General features: G+C 47.6%; 1 protein-coding gene across 1 annotated transcript in view; it reads right to left on the bottom strand.

The window, feature by feature from the left end:
- The window catches only part of LOC122923533 (serine/threonine-protein kinase mTOR-like), a 240,185-nt gene that overhangs the window by 29,620 nt on the left and 188,432 nt on the right, over nucleotides 1-22,133 (bottom strand). Inside the window, exons 37-40 of the mRNA XM_044274360.1 lie at nucleotides 9,979-10,061; nucleotides 9,828-9,900; nucleotides 9,080-9,154; nucleotides 8,836-8,971 (exon numbers count right to left, since the gene is read on the bottom strand). Coding sequence (XP_044130295.1) covers nucleotides 8,836-8,971; nucleotides 9,080-9,154; nucleotides 9,828-9,900; nucleotides 9,979-10,061 — 367 coding nt within the window. The remainder of the gene's footprint in view (nucleotides 1-8,835; nucleotides 8,972-9,079; nucleotides 9,155-9,827; nucleotides 9,901-9,978; nucleotides 10,062-22,133) is intronic.

Here is a 22,133-nt window from a genome sequence, read left to right as displayed (position 1 = left end):
TGTCGTGTCTCCAGCTTGGGGGAAGAGCCGTTACAGAGCCAGGGGCATTGATAGAACTCTTAACTCTGCCAGCATCCCTCAGAGGACCCTCTTTCTGCAGGTGTTGTCAAACTGGGAAGGTGAGGGGGGTCCTTTCCATATCAGCAGCTAATTTGCCTAAACCACAATGATCGTAAAATCAGCTGTGTCTCTGCCCACAGCGCCGCGTGATGGATCATTACAGCTCCTGCTCCTGTACTGTAGCAGGAGCAGGACGGGTGGTCGGCTGTCAGTGACAGAATGGGAGCTTAGGAGAAGGCAGAAGCAGTTATCAGCACTTCTGCCTTCTCCTCACACAGGTGAGCAATATGCAGGGTGGACCCGGCTTGGGGGCAGAGAAGCACAGAGCTGCAGGGTTAGGAGACCTGATCAGCTCTACCTGTGTACAATAACCCCACCGCAGGCTGGTTTCCCATGTAAATAGTGGAAAAAAGGGTCTGTGTCCCCAAAGGTATTTCAGCGACCACTTGGGGACAAATTATGTGGCATTTTATTTTATTTTTTTAAATATAATAAATTACAAATAAAAACAAAAAAATGATGTGGCAAAAAAATAGAAAATTATAAAAAAATAAAATACAAATAAAAGTAAAAGAGTATTCACTGCCCCCTAACAGCCTTTTTTATGATCCCTTGTCATTATGTGGCAAAAATATATAAAAGAAAATAATAGAAAAAAACAAAACAAAAAAATAAAAACAAAGAAAATAAAAAAAAAGGGTGAAAAATAGTAGTGTTCATTGTCCCCCAACAGTCTTTTTATTACCTCTTGGGGGAGATATTATGTGGCAAAAATATATTTAAATAATAAGTAATAAACCAATAATGAAAAAAAGAATACAATAAAATATTATTAAAATACAAATAAGAGTAATAAATAAAAAGGAAAGAGTGAAAAATTCACAAAAAGTGTCACTGTCCCCCAAAGGTCTTTTTATGACCTCTTTGGGAATATTATTTGTAGCAGAAATTTATTAAAAATTAAGTTAAAAAAGATAAAAAATTATAAAATACCTAAAAGAAAAAACACCCACACCAAACAAAACCGTTGCCATTATCGCCTCATTCATGTGAAACTAACTATACATATAAATATAACAACGACCGAAACAAAATAGGGAACTAATTATAATAATTTATTTTGGTGTCAGTTTGCATATTTGAAGGAGCTATAGTTTTAAAAAAAATACTTTTTAAAAATGTTTTGTGCAGTTTTCCCCAAATAAAAATTAAAGGGAGTCTGTCACCAGCATTTCACTTTTTTAATCTTTCCCACTGCTCTCTAGCATGCTTACAGTTAATCAAAACGTTAGCTCTACATCTTTCCTGCTCTTATAAATCCATCAAAAACGATCTTTATAAGATATGCAAATGAGGGCTCGCAAGTGCCGCAAATGAGGGCTCGCAAGTTACTCTCTTAGGTGCCCAGCTTGCTCAGCCTTTTCATTGCGTCCCCCCGCCCCTTTCTACCCTCTGCCCGCCCATCCTTTCCCTCTGACCGCCTTTCTCATAGCTTGTTATACCGCCAATATCCCGCGCCTGCGCACTCATTCCTTTAATGCGCATGCGCCGATAGACCCTCCTTTGTTGAGTTTTTGCGTCGCTAGCCGGCGCATGTGCAATAGTTACTGTGATGCTGTACAAGGAATGGGCATCGCAGTGCGGACGGAGTGCGCATGCGCGGGATATCGTCGGAATAACAAGCTATGAAAAAGGCGGTCAGAGGGAAAGGATGGGCGGGCTTCAGGTAGGAAGGGGCGGGGGGACCCAATGAAAAGGCTGAGCAAGCAGGGCACCTAACAGAGTAACACTGCCCCTGAGCACTTGCGAGCCCTCATTTGCATATCTTATAAAGATCGTTTTTGATGGATTTATAAGAGCAGGAAAGATGCCAGAGGTAACGTAACTGTAAGCAGGCTAGAGAGCAGTGGGAAAGGTTAAAAAACTTAAATGCTGGTAACAGACTCCCTTTAAATGATAAGGCCCTATCTGTCAAGTGAAAAATTGTTGCAAACATTATTTTGGTAGTTGTATGAGTAAATGATATTAAAATGTATAAGATAATTATTATGAAGCAATGGCGAAAAGGCAGCCCTGAAGGAATCACACTGCCAGACTTTTATGACATCTGTTTAATGTGCCAAGCCGTTGCCAATATGTTTCACTGAATTGTGTGAATCTGGTTCTTTGAACTGTTCTAAATGTTTTTGTGCACAAAAACACAAATAAAGTGTCTTTTCAGGCCGGGTTATTAAAACTTTCCCCGACTAGTAAGAGAAAGTGCTTACTGGTTATTGCAGGGCGCCTGTAACTGGCAGGAGGCAGTAATAACCAGGGAGCATGGCCTCTGCAGTGAGGGAAATCACAGATTTATGAAGTTCAAGTTCCTGCAGTGTGGCCCCTGAACCAGAAGATGCATACTTACCTGCTCCATGCCACCTTGCCCCCTGCTGCCTCCCTGCTCCATGCCGCCCTGCCCCCATCTTCCTGTTCCGGCATTTTTACACATGTTCGTGCATGATCATGGTCACATACACCGCTCCAGTCAGTGACTGGCTGCAGCAGTGACATGCTGCTTGTGGCCACATCACCGCTGAAGCCAGTGATTGGCTGCAGAGGTACATGTGACCATGGCCATGCACTGACAGGTGTAATCAGCGCTGGGAGCAGGTAAGTATAACTCTTCGGTTCCAGGGGCCATGCTGCAAGAACTTTTTAAAAATTCATTTTTACTGGGAAATCCCTTTAACCACCTCAGCTCCCCTAGCTTAACCGCGGGAGGCGGCTGTCCCAGGCAGAGTCACACATATATGCGTCATCTCGCGAGACTTCCTGTGAACGAGCGCACGCGGCGCGCGCGTTCACAGGATCGGAAGGTAAGAGATTGGATCTACAGCCTGCCAGCGGCGATTGTTCGCTGGCAGGCTTTAGATGAGATTTTTTTTAACCTCTAACAGGTTTTGATAACAGCGTCTAATATACCTGCTACCTGGTCCTCTGGTGGTCCAGTCAGTGGAACGCACGTCTTACCTGACGTCATTCCTGCGACTTCCGGTTTGGCGCTCCAGCGCGCTCCTGTGGCACGGTCTGCAGCCCACACGGGGTGCGCGCCTAGGACAGCAGCCCTCTGGCGTGTCCTCCATGAGCCGCTCTCCTAAACTGCGGCTCCCACTCCTTTGAGGGACCGGTGTCCTCAGCCTCCGGACGAAGGGTCGGCCCGGACCAACCCCCATCCCTAAGGTAAAAAAGACCCGGCACCCGGTCTAGGCTGGTATGACTCATGGCTCTCTAGGCTTTCCTAGGATTTCCAAGCCATGGGTCCCTAGGAGAAAAACTTGCTACAAGTCTCCTGCTCCAGGGACAGGAAACCTCACTGAGGTGGGAGAGTGGCTCCACCTTTTTATGCTACAGGTTTCCTGTCCGTGGAGGCGAAGCCATCTCTCAGTGGTGCTGTCGTGGGGGAGGGGAAAATTGAGGCTCCCAATGGAATACAAAGAGAAACAGACTTTCTGTCCACACATAAGATGTTGTGTTATTTGGAAAGTCTGATTGCTGGTCACATGACACAGCTGAGGATCAGAAGGGAGGGGATAACTCAGCCACTGCTAAGAAAATTACCTTAACTACACTTTACATCATTACCTTTCTAACAGGTCAGAGAATAACAGCGTTAATGTTTTCCGGTATTGAGATACGTCATAGGTTCTCAATACTGGAAAAAAAAGAAACTTCCATTTTGTCCCTATTCATTGTCAATGGGGACTAAATGTAACAGAATAGAACGGAGCGCTCCAAAATGCATTCTGTTCCATTTTCATACCGGAGAACAGCATGCTGCGGTTTGCTTTCCGTCCTGAGATGTGGAGCAAGACGGAGCAGTCATGAACCACTATGCAAGTCAATGGGGACGGATCCGTTTTCTCTGACACAATCTGACAATAGAAACCGGATCAGTCTCCCATTGACTTTCAATGGAGTTCATGACGGATCTGTGTTGGCCATGTTAACCACTTCAGCCCCGCTAGGTGAAACCCCCTTCATGACCAGAGCACTTTTTACACTTCGGCACTACACTACTTTCACCGTTTATCGCTCGGTCATGCAACTTACCACCCAAATGAATTTTACCTCCTTTTCTTCTCACTACTAGAGCTTTCATTTGGGGGTATTTCATTGCTGCTGGCATTTTTACTTTTTTTGTTATTAATCAAAATGTAACGATTTTTTTGCAAATAAATGACATTTTTCACTTTCAGCTGTAAAATTTTGAAAAAAAAAGACTTCCATATATAAATTTTTCGCCAAATTTATTGTTCTACATGTCTTTGATAAAAAAAAAATGTTTGGGCAAAAAAAAAATGGTTTGGGTAAAAGTTATAGCATTTACAAACTATGGTACAAAAATGTGAATTTCCGCTTTTTGAAGCAGCTCTGACTTTCTGAGCACCTGTCATGTTTCCTGAGGTTCTACAATGCCCAAACAGTAGAAAAACCCCACAAATGACCTCATTTCGGAAAGTAGACACCCTAAGGTATTCGCTGAAGGGCATAGTGAGTTCATAGAACTTTTTATTTTTTGTCACAAGTTAGCGGAAAATAATGATGATTTTATTTTTTCTCTTTTTTCCTTACAAAGTCTCATATTCCACTAACTTGCGACAAAAAATAAAAAATTCTAGGAACTCGCCATGCCCCTCACGGAATACCTTGGGGTGTCTTCTTTCCAAAATGGGGTCACTTGTGGCGTAGTTATACTGCCCTGGCATTCTAGGGGCCCTAATATGTGTGAGAAGTACTTTGCAATCAAAATCTGTAAAAAATGACCGGTGAAATCCGAAAGGTGCACTTTGGAATATGTGCCCCTTTGCCCACCTTGGCAGCAAAAAAGTGTGACACATCTGGTATCGCCGTACTCAGGAGAAGTTGGGGAATGTGTTTTGGGGTGCCATTTTACATATACCCATGCTGGGTGAGAGAAATATCTTGGCAAAAGACAACTTTTCCCATTTTTTTATACAAAGTTGGCATTTGACCAAGATATTTTTCTCACCCAGCATGGGTATATGTAAAATGACACCCCAAAACACATTGCCCAACTTCTCCTGAGTACGGCGATACCAGATGTGTGACACTTTTTTGCAGCCTAGATGCGCAAAGGGGCCCAAATTCCTTTTAGGAGGGCATTTTTAGACAGTTGGATCCCAGACTTCTTCTCACGCTTTAGGGCCCCTAAAAAGCCAGGGCAGTATAAATACCCCACATGTGACCCCACTTTGGAAAGAAGACACCCCAAGGTATCCAATGAGGGGCCTGGCAAGTTCATAGAATTTTTTTTTTTTTGCATAAGTTAGCGGAAATTGATTTTTTTAGTTTTTTCTCACAAAGTCTCACTTTCCGCTAACTTAGGACAAAAATTTAAATCTTTCATGGACTCAATATGCCCCTCAGCAAATACCTTGGGGTGTCTTCTTTCCAAAATGGGGTCAGTTGTGGGGTGTTTGTACTGCCCTGGCATTTGAGGGTCTCCGCGATCATTACATGTATGGCCAGCATTAGGAGTTTCTGCTATTCTCCTTATATTGAGCATACAGGTAATGAGATTTTTTTTTCCGTTCAGCCTCTGGGCTGAAAGAAAAGAATGAGCGGCACAGATTTCTTCATTCGCATCGATCAATGTGGATGAAAAAATCTCTGCCAAAAAAAAAAAATGGAGGGGAAAGGCGTCTGCCAGGACATAGGAGCTCCGCCCTACATCCATACCCACTTAGCTCGTATGCCCTGGCAAACCAGATTTCTCCATTCACATCAATCGATGTGGATGAATAAATCATTGCCGGGATTTTTTTTATTTTTTTTATATATATATATATATACAAAGTGTTTGCCAAAGCATAGGAACGCCGCCTCCTCCTCAGCTCGTATGCCTTGCCAAACGTATCTGTCACTGCAGAGGAGAAAATCCCGTCTTGCAGCGCCGCATACACCGACTTGCGTGTAATCTGACAGCAGCGCAATGCTTCTGTCAGAATGCACATCAGTGCTGCAGCTAGTCGATCGGTTGGTCCACCTGGAAGGTAAAAAAAAAAAAAAAAAAAAAAAAAAAAGAAAAAACCAGGCCGCAACGCAATAATTTTATTAACTTTGCAACAGAACATATAAACTTTAACTTTTTTAACTGAACATTAACGTGTTTGCTTACTGGTGTGTTTTTTTTTTTTTTACCTTTATAGAACAAACCTCTCCTTCCCCATGGGTCAATGTGCAAAGCACAAATCGCCCAAAGATGTGGCGAAGTGCGTTATGCACTTTGTCCCATGTGAAAGGAGACGTTTGCAGCAGCAGTGAGTGAATGGGCCCTAATAGCCCTGTGTGCCTGTCCTGTGAGATGATCCCTATGCTAATAGTGTACCTGTGAGTGGTACTTCCGGAAACACTCTCCAAAGCATAGGGCAGGGTGGTCCGGACAGTCAGGACAGAAATAGCGGGTGTCACGCCTTATTCCACTCCTGCTACAGACACGACATTTTTTTCGGGGTGGCGGTCGGTTTGAGGTACCAGGAACGATTTGGGGAAATGTCGCTCGTGTAGACGGCTAACTACACTGGTGGTTGGGGCCACGGAACCTCCTGGATACAGGAGGTTCGCGATGATCTCTTCCTGAAATTTGAGGAAGGATCCAGTTCTCCCAGCCTTACTGTAGAGAACAAAACTATTGTACAGAGCCAATTGAATTAAATATACAGACACCTTCTTATACCAGCGTCTGGTGCGTCGGGAAACTAAATACGGAGACAACATCTGGTCATTGAAGTCCAACCCTCCCATGTGAAGGTTATAGTCGTGGATTGAGAGGGGCTTTTCAATGACACGGGTTGCTCGCTCAATTTGTATTGTCGTGTCTGCGTGAATGGAGGAGAGCATGTAAACGTCACGCTTGTCTCTCCATTTCACCGCGAGCAGTTCTTCGTTACACAGTGCGGCCCTCTGCCCCCTTGCAAGACGGGTGGTAACGAGCCGTTGGGGGAAGCCCGCGCGACTAGTTAGCGCGGTACCACAGGCGCCAATCCGTTCTAGAAACAAATGCCTAAAGAGGGCCACACTTGTGTAAAAATTGTCCACATAAAGATGGTACCCCTTGCCGAATAAGGGTGACACCAAGTCCCAAACTGTCTTCCCACTGCTCCCCAGGTAGTCAGGGCAACCGACCGGCTCCAGGGTCTGATCTTTTCCCTCATAGACACGAAATTTGTGGGTATAGCCTGTGGCCCTTGCACAGAGCTTATACAATTTGACCCCATACCGGGCGCGCTTATACAATTTGACCCCATACCGGGCAGGTTGCTGACGAAATACTGCTGTGCGAAATGCCGGCGCGAACTGCGCATGCGCGCGCGCATATTCGCGTCATCTCGCGTCTCGCGAGATGACGCGTATATGCGTGACTGTGCGCAGCGCTGCCACCTCCGGACCGCACATCTGCGTTAGGCGGTCCGGAGGTGGTTAAAGGGAACTGTTACCTCCAAAAACCATCCAAAGCTGCCAGCAGTACCTGAGAGTAGCAAGCAGCGTATTTTCGATGATCATTTTCTTCCTAAAGGCAGATGAAGCAAAAGCTCAGAAAACGTTCCTTTATCCCCTGTCGGCGTACTTCTCTAGACAAACTTGAAGAAGCAAGAAGGCCGCTGCCCCCGTGACAAGTCACGGTAACCACGCCCCCTTCCCTGCCCCTTCGCTATGACTGACAGTCGGCTGTTCGGCAAAGGCAGCCAAACTCTGGTGCATAAGCGCCGTCAGTCACAAAGAAGGGAGCGTGGTTACCTCGACTTGAAGCAAGGAGGCCGCTGCCCCCTTGACTTGGCAAGCTTGTCTAGAGAAGCGCACCGGCATGGGATAAAAGAAAGTTTTCTGAGCTTTTGCTTCATCTGCCTTTAGGAAAAAATTATTGTCGGAAACACGCTGCTGGCTACTCTCAGGTACTGCTGGCGGCTTGGAATAGTTTTTGGAGATGACAGGTTCCCTTTAAAGATAATACAACCGGATCCGATCATAATGGATGCAGATGGTTGCATTATCAATAAGGGAAGCGTTTTTGCTGGACACTGCCGGATTCAGCAAAAGCGCCAATGTGAAAGTAGCCATAAAGAGGTATTCCCATCTTAGACAATGGGGGCATATCGCTAGGATATGCACCCATTGTCTGATAGGTGCAGGATCCCCTGCTGGGACCCGCACCTATATCAAGTAAGGAGCGGGGAATGCTGTGGCTGGAGGACCCCAGATTTCCCGGGGTCCGTCCACCACCAAGCGCTAATCCCCGCCTCTCCCATAGAAGTGATTGGGAGTGTGCCGTGCATGAGGCAGATGGCAAAAGCTGAGCCAGTGTTTGGCTATTTTCAATGGCCCCATAGAAATGAATGGAGGGTGGCTGCGCATGCGCAGTGTGCTCTCCTTCACTTTCGGGGCTCCGTTCTTGATATAGGTGCGGGTCCCAGCGGTGGGACCAGCACCTATAAGACAATAGGGGCATATCCTAGCGATATGCCCCCATTGTCTGAGATGAGAAAACCCCTTTAAATGTATTTCATTGGGATTTTATGTGATAGACCAACACAAAGTAGCAAGTATGTGTGAAAAGAAAATGATACATGGTTTTCAAGATTTTGAATAAATAAAAATCTGAAAATAATAATTTTATGTGATTTGTCTATCACATAAAATCCCAATAAAATAAATTTAAGTTTGAGGGTGTAACATGACAAAATGTGATGGTGATGTGACTACCCGTGAGCTACTTACTGTCCATAAGTTTCCAATTGAGAAGAGGGTCATATACAAAAGCTTCCAGCACGGCCATGACACTGTCCTTGTGTTCTTGTAATACCTCCATTACTGTGCGACACGTAATGCGGTAATTCCCATCAAGGCCGGTTACCTGTGGACAGAACATGGGGATGTGAAACGCCATCTAATATTAGATATTACCAGTTTTAGACAGACAGGAGACAGACATCCCCTGTATTCTGTGTTTATCCATACACACCTCCATAGCGTTGGTCAACATTCTCGTTAGCCGGAATGGGATCTTCTCTGGAAACGTTTCCCTGGTTTGGGCCACCTTAAAACACAGAATATGTTGGCTGTATATGTGCACACATTTCTCATTTTACTATCTGCTGCTGAGAGCAACTGCATGAAGGAGCAACTGGTAATACAGCAGATGCCTGCCTAGGATCTGGGGGGTTAACTGTATTGCTCGTGTTTGCAGTCTTCATGGGCGACTAATATTCAGCAATTTAATGATGTTTATCCGCCTGGGTCTCTTGCAGCCACCTGATTCATATTATATGTCCTGCTTTCTTACTGTCCATTTGATATCATTACCTGGTGTTTAAAGTCCTAATCAGATTTAAGCAAAGACATGCAATTAAGGGTCCCTCTTCTGGGTGTGTGCACAACCTTTAATAATCCTGATTGGGAAGGGGGAAGTTGTGAGGGCATAGTTATGTAAAAAAACCATCAGGAAATAAAGTCACCACCATAGATATGTACACAGAAAATAAAGGACATACCTCCACACACCCTAGCCTGAAAAACACAATCATCTTTCAGGAAATAAGTGGTAGAACTACAACCCCAAATATGCACTGCTGGATGAGGAAGAGTCAGCGGATTTCCACTTTGGAGAGCTTCCCCATTCCCAGTAGTGAATGGGTTCCACCATAATAGGCCATAATGGAAGTGGTTGATGTTAACCGGGAAATAAAATCAGCGACAAAACAAATTATTACCTCAAAACAGTCTCCAAAGTCAATATGAATAATTTTCCCACTGAGTCGATCCAGCATAAAGTTTGAGGGGTGTCTACAAGAAAACCACCAGTATCAAGAACATTCCTTCTATATATATTAGCCTCTTTTTATATACACAAACCACACATACCTGTCACCCAGCCCTAGGATGTACCCGACCATGGACATCACTGCCAGAGAGCGTGTGTAATTGGTTCTTCTTTCAAACCAGACCTGAAATAGAAAGTAATACAAGCATCTATTACATTTAAGTGCAGCTTCCACTAAGAACCACGGCCAATGTCTGGAGCAGTTTCTTACCCTTAATGCAGTGTGAGGGCACCATCATATTTGTCACTATGGTTTTGCGCAGCACTATCTGTGCTCACAGTTAAACAGTCTGATCCCTTCTCCCATTGACTGCAATGATTTAACGTTGCAGCTGTGTTCTATGGAGCCCTGCCTTCAGAAGGTCCGAACAGCTCCCTAGATCTCTGTGCGGGGGAGCCGATCAGTACTTCACAGCTCAGATGCCATAGTCACAAGTGACCACAACATCAGAGGGGTTCAAAGTCTACAATCAGCAGGATCGCTGTGTAGAACAGCAGGCACCCAGCTTCTGAGCAGGCGCCAAGTGTGGACTTCATATATGACGGAAGTCCTTAAGGGGGTAAAGGAATTTTACTTTATAACTTTAATGGTGGAATTTTTAGGATACATACAACCCATTGTAAAATTTGTCAGAATTTTTTTTTTTTTTTAGGAGGGGGCGGGGGGGGGGGGGGGTAAGCCCACTAATGTCTCATATTTGACGACATTCACTGTGTGGTGTAACTGATTGGATAATTTTATTTTGCTTACGGTTAAAACCTAGTTTATTATTATTATTATTTTTTCTTGGAGTATTGGATTGTGGTGATTAATATCTCCTTGGTGGCCCTATTTCAACTTTTCACTGTGTATTCAATTACCCCTTAATTCCACAGTTTTGTTCCCTGTACTGCCTACTTTTATCTGTGCTTAAAATCAGGTTGCTGGGCAGGTCCATCCTCTGTGTTGAAGGACGGAGGACCAGAAGTAGCAGCCTGCAAGGTCAGATTACAGACAGCCAGGGACTGTGTGTAAATTATTAACCCCTTCAGGACCTTGGACGAGTATACTCTTCCTGGAGCAACGGTACTTAGCGCACCAGGACGAGTATACTCGTCCTGGCATTAAACTGTCACCATGTCTGCAGACATGGTGACAGCGCTGAGTGCTGGCTGTTACACACAGCCAGGCACTCAGGCTCAATGCCGAGGGGGGTCCTGTGACCACCCCATATCGTCGATCGCTGCAAACCGCAGGTCAATTCAGAACTGCGGTTTGCAGCGCTTTAAGTAGTTTCTGATCCCTGCGGTCCCTATAACATGATTTTTTTTTTTTGTTTCAAAAATGATATTATGGTGTAAAACTTACATAAATAAAAAAAGTATACATATTAGGTATCACTGCGTCCGTATTGACCAGCTCTATAATAATATCACATGACCTAACCCCTCAGGTGAACACCGTAAAAAAATAAAAATAAAAACTGTATAAAAAAAGGAGATTTTTGTATAACTTACCAGTAGAATCTCTTTCTCGCTCTTCATTGGGGGACACAGAGACCATGGGTATAGCTATGTCCTCTAGGAGGCGTTGACACTAGTAAAAGCTGTTGGCTCCTCCCCTGGCAGCTATACCCCCTCCAGCCTGAAGAGAGAGCTTCAGTTTGTGAGAAGCAGTAGGAGAAGCAAGCTAAGAAAACATGGAACACCAACTATGTCAAAGGACCCAATGGGTTCAAACCATCAACTGCCACAACTGTGGCCAAACAACAATACTGGGTGGGTGCTGTGTCCCCCAATGAAGAGCGAGAAATAGATTTTACTGGTAAGTTATACAAAAATCTCCTTTTCTCGCCCATATTCATTGGGGGACACAGAGACCGTGGGACGTCCAAGAGCAGTCCACAAGGGGGGGGGGAACACAGACCCTTGGAGCCAGCGCCCCTGCAGGCAACTAAGAACTGCTGCCTGCAAGACCAAGCTTCCAGAGGCGGTGCCCGCCGATGCATAAGTATGCACCTGGCAAAATTTAGTGAATGTGCGGAAGGAGGGCAGTAGCCGCCCTGCACAACTGGGCGGCCGAACCATGAATCAGCCGAGCCCAAGAGCGCCCACCCCTCTGGTGAAAGGAGCCGCAACACTGAAGGGTAGAACCCTGCCCCGGGGACAGTATGTTTAAACAAATGAAGACGTGCAATTGACACCCTGGAGGCCGCCAATGCCTTGCGAGGACCCTCCGGAAAGACAAAAACAAAAGGCGAGCACGTACGCCGGAAGGAACTGGAGGCTGGCAAATAAACAGTCAGAGCCCTGACAACGGCCAAATGACCCAACTCCCTTTCCCTAGGGTGTGAAGGGGAGGGACGCAGTGATGGAAGGACAGATTCTTCATTGAGATGAAAATCAGAGACCACCGTCGGGAGAAAGGAAGAACGGCCCAGGGAAGCGCTTATCCCTGTCAGAACCAGGACAGGTTCAAGGGGAGAATTCCGGAGTGCTGAAAAGACTAAAGGTCCGATCCCAAGGCGGTAAAGGAGGACAGTATGGAGGAACCGTATGGCCATTCCCTGGAGGAAAGTATTGTGGACCACGGGTGGGTCAGAGGATGCTGTAAAGCATACACAGCGCCGAACCTTACCCAGCCCAGAACTAATGTCCAAGCAAAAAAAAAATAAAAAATGATCCCTGCTAAGGGGAAGCGCTCCACGGAAACAGTAAGTGGTCCACCAATTTTCCCCGAGCCAACCAGGCTTGTGGGGAGACGGAAAAGCTGGCTGATAAACTACTGAGAAAAAACAGGCCTGAATGAGGCATGTCCAACCGCAAGCCAGGGAATCAACACATTGGATAGTTAAAAGTAGAGACTATATGAGAATCATCGACGGAAGAATTCAGTTAGCAACCGTGTATTTAAGGTGTAGCAACACCGCTTGACTGAATCAATCGACCAAACCAAGATTAGAGAGAAAAAACTCCTGCCTCAAGGAGGAAGAATAGAAGGGGTGTTCCGTTCCAGGAACAAAACTCCATCAACAGACGTGACAGCACCCCCGCTCATCCTGGCGTTGTGAGTCTCAGTCTAGCCACGGAATGTGCAGTGAAAAGGCATGACTACATCGGACTGACATGCAGTCACCAGTCAAGTATCAAGAGAGGTAGTGGTACACACGGGTAGCGCACCCAGGACCAACGGTAGGATTCACCTGTAGAAGGAGGAATATAGGAAACGTCACAGTCCAACAGTCGGTCCGGAAGAAAAAAAAAAAAAAAAAAAAAAACAGAACCAATACCCTGCATCACATAGATGAGGGGAAGTAGCAACATAGGAACCACCAAGGTTTGCAGAATGGCCGTGAACCCCGAGCCAGAGAAGGAAGAACGGAAGGAGAAAGGGGGAAGGACGAAGCCCATTCCCCATCAGAGACCGGCAGTATACAGAAGTAGCCACCGGATGATAGCGGTGGTGCCATACTCCGCCTAAGGAGGAGCCTATGCAGCGTACGCTACCGAATACGGAGATAGAAGAATCCGTCAACTGACGAAGGAGCCGTACAGGAGGAGCCAGAGTATGTAATGGCTACTACAGGACCCCCATACCGTAGAGGAATCCGGTAGAAGCCACGGTACCATACTGCACCCGGGAAGGGCGCTGAACAGGAACAACCGCCAAGCAAGCGTCAGGGTAGAACCCCTACCTGATGGAATGCCCCACTGTAGCGACTGCAAACACTAGTACCCGCATAAAAAGCCGCACCAGCGGAGGGGAACAGGCTGCAAAGCTAAACCAGAGTGCCAGCCCAAACACTTCCCACATCAGGAATGGTGGAAAGAGAGTAAGGGACTGGGACAATGGAAGCCCATGGAGATGGGAGTCTCTAGGACACAAGTGATGTTAGTGAACACCCTGAGAAGACAGAGGAGTTATAATCATGCCCAAAACCAGCTCCAAAGGAACACAAGGAGGAATAGTCACCGTATGCACTGGCGGGACTCATATAGCACTAGAGTAAGCGTACCGAGCACAGTCGAGTACCGACTGTTGCCACGCCCCCTAATGAAATAAGCTCAGGCACCTAGAGCTGTGGCGCAGTTGAATTGCAGAATCTGCAGATATACAGATACTCCCCTGCTAGTGTATCACTAGCGAAAGGGGGGTAAGGCAAGTAGTAAGCACAGTGAAGCGCAACACTCCCTAAGGTAGGATAGTGCAACAGTCGGACCGTATCCAAACTGGTGCAACAGGAAAATACCCCACCTAAGAAGGGGGGTTAATACCCACAGTGAAAACTAGTGCATATGGCAATCCTGTACCCTGTGGGAAAGCAATTAGCACCCAAGTAAGGGGGTAATGCATACAGCACACCTTGTAACCAGTGAGAATGGAATCGCTCCACCTATGGAAGGAGCTAATGAATACGGCAGGTACTGAACCCAGTGGAGGTACAATTCCACCACCTACAGAAGGGGGAATGCACTGAAAACAGTGTTATTGTACTTAGTCCACCTATGGCAGGGGACAATGTATAAAGGTCAAAACCGTATCATAGTAGTGCAATTACTCCGCCTAAGGAAGGGGGTAATGCCTACGACGAGTGCTACTGGCCACCGTAGACGCAATCTGAGGAGATTGTTTCGGATTCACGTCAGGGTCCGAATCAGTGATTCTCCTCACCCCCCCTCCCTTGGACGGACCCACTCCCGTGAGAGAGGGAGCGCCCGAGCGTGACCCGGGGAGGAAGGGAGGGGGTGTGGAGATATCGAGGAGAAGATGACCTGCTGTGGTCCGCTTGCGCGCAGTTGTGGACTACGCAGGTGGGGGCTTATCAACTAAACTACCCGGGGGTGGATTGGGAACAGAGGTCCTGTATAAAAAAGGAACCTGCAGAGAATTATCAACCCAACAACCCTAGAGGGTGGATTGGGAATTTCCAGTTTTCCCCCACTGGAATCACGCAGGTGGGGAATTATCAACCAAACGACCCCAAGGGGTGGATTGGGAATTCCAGAGATTCTCCACAGTATGGCTCAGGTGGAGAATTATCGACCAAACGGCCCTGGAGGACGAATTGGAATCCCGCAGAGATCCTTAACTGAATTGCGCAGGTGGAGAATTACGGGAATACTTCAGCTGTCCTCCATGTGAGTTGCGAAGGTGGAGAGTTATCAACCAAACGACCCCAGAGGGTGGACTGGGAATTGCGGAGGTTCTCAGCTGTATTGAACAGGTGGAGAATTATCAACCAAACGACCCCGGAGGGTGGATTGGGAATTGCAGCGGTTCTCAACTGTATTGCACCGGTGGAAAATAATCAACCAAGCTACCCCGGAGGGTGGGTTGGGTACTGTCAGAGGTCCTCCACTGGTTTACGCACGTGGAGGATTATCAACCAAACGGCCCAGAGGGTGGAGTGGGAAACTAAGAGAAGTCGTCACATGTCCGGGATAGGGCACGGGCCCAGTTTGGGGCCGCACAGTCCGAGTGGACATGACTGAGGGGAGTAGGGCCTGAATGGATGTAGACGTTTGTTTTTAGCTTCATTTAGCCTCAAGTGGATAAGAGGCAGGAAGGGGTTAACAGTGCAATAAGCAATTTGCACAGGCCATCTAACCCCTGATAATCCGGTGCTGGCCCAACAAAAGTGGCTGGCCGGGAAGGGTTAAACAAAAGGACTTTAAGTACAGGGGCGGTGCTGACGGGGGCGGGGCAGCGGCAGCTAGGCGGGAAGAATTTGCGCCAGCCCACCACCCTCCCCCTCTGGGTCGCGGCCTAGCAGGTCGCGAAACCAGGGCCTAAAGTTCCGATGCTCGTCAACCCCGGACCCTCCCCCTCTGTACTGTAAGTCAGCCGGAGGGTGGAGGGACCTGGAGCGGAGCGCGACACACATTTCGCCGGAGATGCCACACCGCGGCCGGGATGACAACAGGGGAAGGAAGAGCCTATAGGCCCCAAGAGAAGCCGGGGCCTAAATTTTCTGCGGCGCCCGGAAGACCGGGATGTTCACCCCGCGGCCGGAACTCGTGACAGCCGGAGGTCCATGCTAAGTAAGTGCCACGCGGCGCGAGACTACCGCAAGGGGTCAGACGTCCGCAATCGGCCAGAGGCATTAACCCTTTCGGAGCTGCGCGCTTGACGCCCGCTCCCGAAAGAAGAATATGAAGGATACTGCCGCCAGAAATAGCCAGTGGAAGTCGGACTGCGCTCCAGTCTTTCGCTGGAGGTGCCCGGGGAGAAGATACATTAACCCTCTATGAGCCGGAAAGCCGTCAGCCTAGAGGGGAAGTGAGAGGGGGACCGCGTGTCGTTGGTGGCGCATCGCGCCCGCCGGATTAACCCCTTCTCTCTTTAGGGGTCTGTGTCTTAGCTGAATAAAGTCCCCTGGCCATTAACCTTAGGGCGACCCAGATTTTCAAAGAGGGAGGGAGGGGGAAGAGGGCTTCATACTCACCTAGTCCCATGTACTCACCTCATCTTTATCCTCTTCTCTTCACCCTCCCAAGCAGGCCCATAAGGTACCTTCTCCAGCAGGGTTACCTCCTCAGCAGCTGGCACCGGAGTGGCAGGAGTCTGGTATGGCGGGAGGGTCGTCTCTCTGGCGGACCTAGGTGACCCCTTGGCTGGCGGAATGCAGGGGAGCGAGGCTGCCCTGGTCCCCTTGTCTTCTGTGGGGGAGGCAGCAGTGCGGATGACGGGCACTGGCGCAACTCGACCCCGGGAGAACAGGGAGGCGAGGTGACCACTTTTGTCCCATCTGAAAAGGAAGGAAAAAAATAAACTAAAACAAAAAATCTTCAGGAGAGCAGAGCAGGGAGGTCTTGCCTCCTATTGACACTAGAAAAAAACTGAAGCTCTCCAGGCTGGAGGGGGTATAGCTGCCAGGGGAGGAGCCAACAGCTTTTACTAGTGTCAACGCCTCCTAGAGGACATAGCTATACCCACGGTCTCTGTGTCCCCCAATGAATATGGGCGAGAAAAGCAATTTTTTGTCATCTTATGTCACAAAAAGTGGAATAGCAAGCGATCAAAAAGTCATATGCACCCCAAAATAGTGCCAATAAAACAGTCATCTCATCCCACAAAAAATGAAACCATACTTTAGATATTCGCCCAAAAACTGAAAAAAAACTATGGCTCTGAGACTATGGAGGCACTAAAACATATTTTTTTGTTTCAAAAATGAAATCATTGTGTAAAACTTACATAAATAAAAAAATTGTATACATATTAGGTATCGCCGTGTCCGTGACAACTTGCTCTATAAAAATACCACATGATCTAACCTGTCAGATGAATGTTGTATATAACAAAAAAAAAACACGGTGCCAAAAAAGCTATTTCTTGTTACCATGCCTCACAAAAAAGTGTAATATAGAGCAACCAAAAATCATATGTACCCTAAACTAGTACCAACAAAACTTCCACCCTATCCCGTAGTTTCTAAAATGGGGTCACTTTTTGGGAGTTTTTACTCTAGGGGTGCATCAGGGGGGCTTTAAATGGGACATGGTGTCCAACAAAACTGTCTAGCAAAATCTGCCTTCCAAAAACCGTATAGCATTCCTTTCCTTCTGCACATATGGGGTGTTTCTGTAAACTACAGAATCTACATAAATAATGAGTTTTGTTTGGCTGTTAACCCTTGCTTTGTAATTGGAAAAAAAATAGTAAAATGTAAAATTTGCCCAAAAATTTTAATTCTGAAATGTCATCTCTATTTGCCAATAACTCTTGTGGAACACCTAAAGGGTTAATGACGTTTGTAAAATCAGTTTTGAATACCTTAAGGGGTAAAGTTTCTTAGATGGAGTCACTTTTACAGAGTTTCTACTCTAGGGGTGCATCAGGGGGGCTTCAAATGGGACATGGTGTCCAAAAAAACTGTCTAGCAAAATCTGCCATTCCAAAACCGTATGCGTTCCTTTCCTTCTGTGTCCTACCGTCTGCCCGTACAGTGGTTTACGACCACATATGGGGTATTTCTGTAAACTACAGAATCAGGGCCATAAATAATGAGTTTTGTTTGGCTGTTAACCCTTGCTTTGTAACTCGAAAAAAAAATTGTAAAATGGAAAATTTGCCAAAAAAGTGAAATATTGAAATTGTATCTGTATTTTCCATTTATTCTTGTGGAACACCTAAAGGGTTAAAAAAGTTTGTAAAATCAGTTTTGAATACCTTGAGGGGTGTGGTTTCTAGAATGGTGTCATTTTTAGGTGGTTTCTATTACATAAGCCTCACAAAGTGACTTCAGACCTGAACTGGTCCCTAAAAATTGGGTTTTTGAAAAGTTCAGAACAATTTCAAGATTTGCTTCCAAACTAAAATATCATTCCCAAAATAATTCAAACATGAAGTAGACGGGGGCGTGGCCAACTGCCGGCATGAGAGCACGCGTTTGAGTGCAGCTCCGTACACCCTCTGTAATCCTTCACCATCCTGACAAACTGCCGACCCCAGGCTCAGATTGGACGGTGTGTAAATGCAGGAGACCCCGCACACCAGTAATGGGGCCCAACAAAGCACAAACAGCCGCAGAGAGGCTGAAGGAGTTCGCTCGGTCCGAGGCCCAAAATGGCGCCGCGCCTGCCTCACCCTCGCGCGCTGCGATTACCCGAGGACAGGCCGCGCAGCAGGCGGAGGCTGAAGAGCCCACCGAGCCCGAGTTCACCCTCAAGGCGGCATATGATCAGCTGCTGGTGGCGATCTCATCGTGTCAGTCCTCGCTCACGGGCAAGCTGGAGGAGGTGAGAGTCTATGTCAGCTTGCTACGCCATGACATGCAACAGCTGAGGGATCGAGTCAAGACCACTGAAGATCGGGTCTCGGCCCTGGAGGACTTGACCAGACCATTGGAGGGGAGAGTGCAGGTGCTAGAGCGAGTGGTGGGCCAATGGCAGCAGAAGTGTGACGACCTAGAAAATAGGTTGCGACGCAATAATGTGCGGATCCTGGGCCTACCTGAAAAGGCTGAGGGACGAGACCCAGTGGCGTTCCTGGAAACCTGGTTCAGAGAGCAGTTCCAGGAGGCATCATTTACATCAGCTTACGCTGTGGAAAGGGCCCACCGTGTCCCCGCCAGGCAACCACCACCCGGAGCCCCCCCCAGACCGCTTCTGGCGCGCCTCTTAAACTGGAGGGATCGGGATCTCATCCTCAGCCAGGCCAGGAGCAAGCAAGACATCCGGCATGAGAATGCTAGAATTTCCCTCTTTCCGGACTTCTCCGCGGATCTCCAGAAGAGGAGAGCTACCTTTGTTGCGGTCAAGCGTCGCCTCCGTGAGCTGAATCTACAATATTCAATGGCTTACCCAGCTCGCCTTAGGGTGATTGACGGAGAGAAGACCGTTTTCTTCAACGATCCAAGGGAGGCCGAGGACTGGGCCTCGAGGATGGCTGCGCGCCCTCCGCCGCGTTGATCTGCTCGCCGTTCGCATCGCAAGTATTATGTGCCCCCACATGTCTGCAAAGTGCGGGACCCTGTTATTTGAAAGGCTTTGATGCTGACACTAGCCTTACTGTTTGCTGCATTGAGGTGACGTTAATGCACTGTTTTGTTGGTCTCAGAAGAGAATTATGGGGACACTTACGATGCGATTAATAGATGATGTTTATTTGCGCTCCTTTTGTTGGAGAAGTGGATGGCGGTTTTCATTATTGTGCTGCAAGAGGGGTGGGAGCGTCACCTGTGTGGTATTAACAGCTTTGTACACCATACAGGTCCCCAAAGTTAGGGCCACTCAGTTAGCTGGCCTAAAGCCTGACACACTCAGGTTGTTCATGTTCTCGTTATATGTTGTGTTACAGTATGCTCCTGTTTGCTCGTATCAAGTATGGCTATCACTAACCGTTTCAATTGCAGAATGGCTGCTGACATGGAGGGTTCGGATGCTTAATCTGGGGGCGAATGCAGCCTATGGGAGGGTATATGTCAGAGATTCCTACGACACGTCGATATGGCCCCCTTGAGAGTCATGTCCTGGAATGTCAGAGGGCTGGGGGATCCTAGAAAGAGGATTGCAGTGTTTTCCCAGATCAGGTCCTTTAACCCCCAGATATTGGGACTTCAGGAGACCCATCTCACCCCAGAAACGGGCCACAGGTTGAAGAAGCCTTGGGCTCAGCATTTGTTTAATGCCTATGGCAGCTCACACTCTAGGGGGGTCGCCCTACTGTTTCACAGGAGCCTCCGGTGCGAGATTCAACGCTCGGTTGTAGATCAGGGGGGTCAGTATATTTTTGTATTTGCCTACATAGACAGCCTTCCATATGTGATTGTCAATCTATATAACCCGCCCCCTGCCTCTCTTTCCTTGCTGCAAGCAGTGGTAGGTTTTGTGACTCAATACCCTGCCGCCCGCTTTTTGTGTATGGGAGACTTCAATCAGGTGATGAGCGAAGCTGCGGATAGGTTTAGCGGCGGGGCTGACAGAGGTGGGTTGGGAGGGGACTCTTCAACCCTTGCTAGGATTTCTCGGGAGATGGGCTGGATAGAGGTATGGAGGGCTAGGAATCCCACTGCCAGGGAATATTCCTGCTTCACCCCCTCCAGAGGTGCTCTATCAAGAATAGACTACCTGTTCTGCAACTCCTTAGTGTACACGGATGTGGTGGACGTTAGATATGGTCCCCAGGGCCCCTCTGATCATGCCCCGATTCTGGCTGAGCTGACAATGTCTGGCCCCCTGAGTCCGGGTAACAAAATGCGGATCCATCCCTTCTGGCTTTCCCTGTTTGGCCTAACGGACAGGATCCCAGATCAGCTTAAGATGTTCTTTGAGGCCCAGGGAGCCTCCACTGATCCCCTGCTATTATGGGAAACTTTAAAAGCATACCTTAGAGCATGGATGTCAAACTCATGGACCTCCAGATGTTGCAAAACTACAACTCCCATCATTCCCTGATAGCTGTAGTATGCCCAGGCATGATGGGAGTTGTAGTTTTGCAACAGCTGGAGGGCTACGAGTTTGACATCCCTGCCTTAGAGGTTGCATCAAGTCCTCTATATCTTATGTTAAAAAAGAATCACAGCGTAAGGAGGAGGAATTGTTTGCTAGATGCAGGGTGGCGGAGAGGGCATTTACTGACTCCCCCACGGAGGAACGCAGAGGGGAGTGGTTGATAGCGGGTAGACAGTATATGTTGCATCTGGAAGAGAAGAGCAAGAGGAAGCTGTTTTTCCTTAAGCAACAGGCTTTTGAGACGGGCAATCAGGCAGGGAAGTTGCTCGCTCATATAGCGCGTGCCAATACCATGGCCCCGCCAATCCTTCGTCTCCGGGAGACAGATGGTGGTATAGTGGAGTCGGTTCAGGGCATCTTGCAGTGCTTGCACAGCTTTTACGCGGAGTTGTATAAATCGGTGGCCACGTACTCAGAAGGGGATCTAGAGGCATATTTAAGTGAGGTGCCCCACCCTCAGTTGAGCAGCCTGGATAGAGGCATTATGGAGGAGGATATCACCCTGGAGGAAGTCGAGAGAGCTATCATGGATTTGCCAGCGGGTAAGGCTCCTGGCCCGGATGGCATTCCAGTGGAGGTGTATTCTAGATATAGGGAGATCCTGGGCCCACAGCTGCTGGAATTATTCAGGGCTGTGCACTCCCGCGGATCCTTGCCGGAATCCATGCTTGACGCCTCCATTGTCGTGATTTTGAAGCCTGGCAAGGATCCGCTGGACTGCGGATCTTATCGTCCAATTTCGCTTTTGAACCTGGACTATAAAATCCTGACTAGGATATTGGCCAACAGACTGAACAAGGTGATAACGTCTGTGATACATGCTGATCAATCTGGCTTCATGCCCGGAAGGTCCGCCTCGGATAATATTAGGAGGGCGCAAGTGATTGCCCAAATTGGAGTTGCTCAGAAAGAAAGGTGGGCTATGGCCTCTCTTGACACGGCTAAGGCTTTTGATTCCCTAGAATGGCCCTTTTTATCTGCCGTGCTGAAGGAATTTGGCTTTGGTCCCAATTTTGTTAGATGGGTTGGAATTCTGTATAAGAACCCCTCTGCCCGTATTCAACTCAATGGAGCGCTCTCAGACAAAATCTCTCTGCTCAGAGGTACGAGGCAGGGGTGCCCACTCTCGCCTCTCTTGTTCGCCATAGCGATAGAACATCTGGCCTTAAGGATTAGGCAGGATCCTGTGTTCCGGGGGGTGAATGTGGATGACAGGGAAGATAGGATTGGGCTGTACGCTGATTTGATTCTGTTTATGTCC

The sequence above is a fragment of the Bufo gargarizans genome, unplaced genomic scaffold (genome assembly GCF_014858855.1).
Source record: "Bufo gargarizans isolate SCDJY-AF-19 unplaced genomic scaffold, ASM1485885v1 original_scaffold_1694_pilon, whole genome shotgun sequence".
In the NCBI taxonomy this organism is placed as follows: domain Eukaryota; kingdom Metazoa; phylum Chordata; class Amphibia; order Anura; family Bufonidae; genus Bufo; species Bufo gargarizans.
Note: the sequence above shows the minus strand (reverse complement) of the source record. Positions and strands in the feature narration are given on the sequence as shown.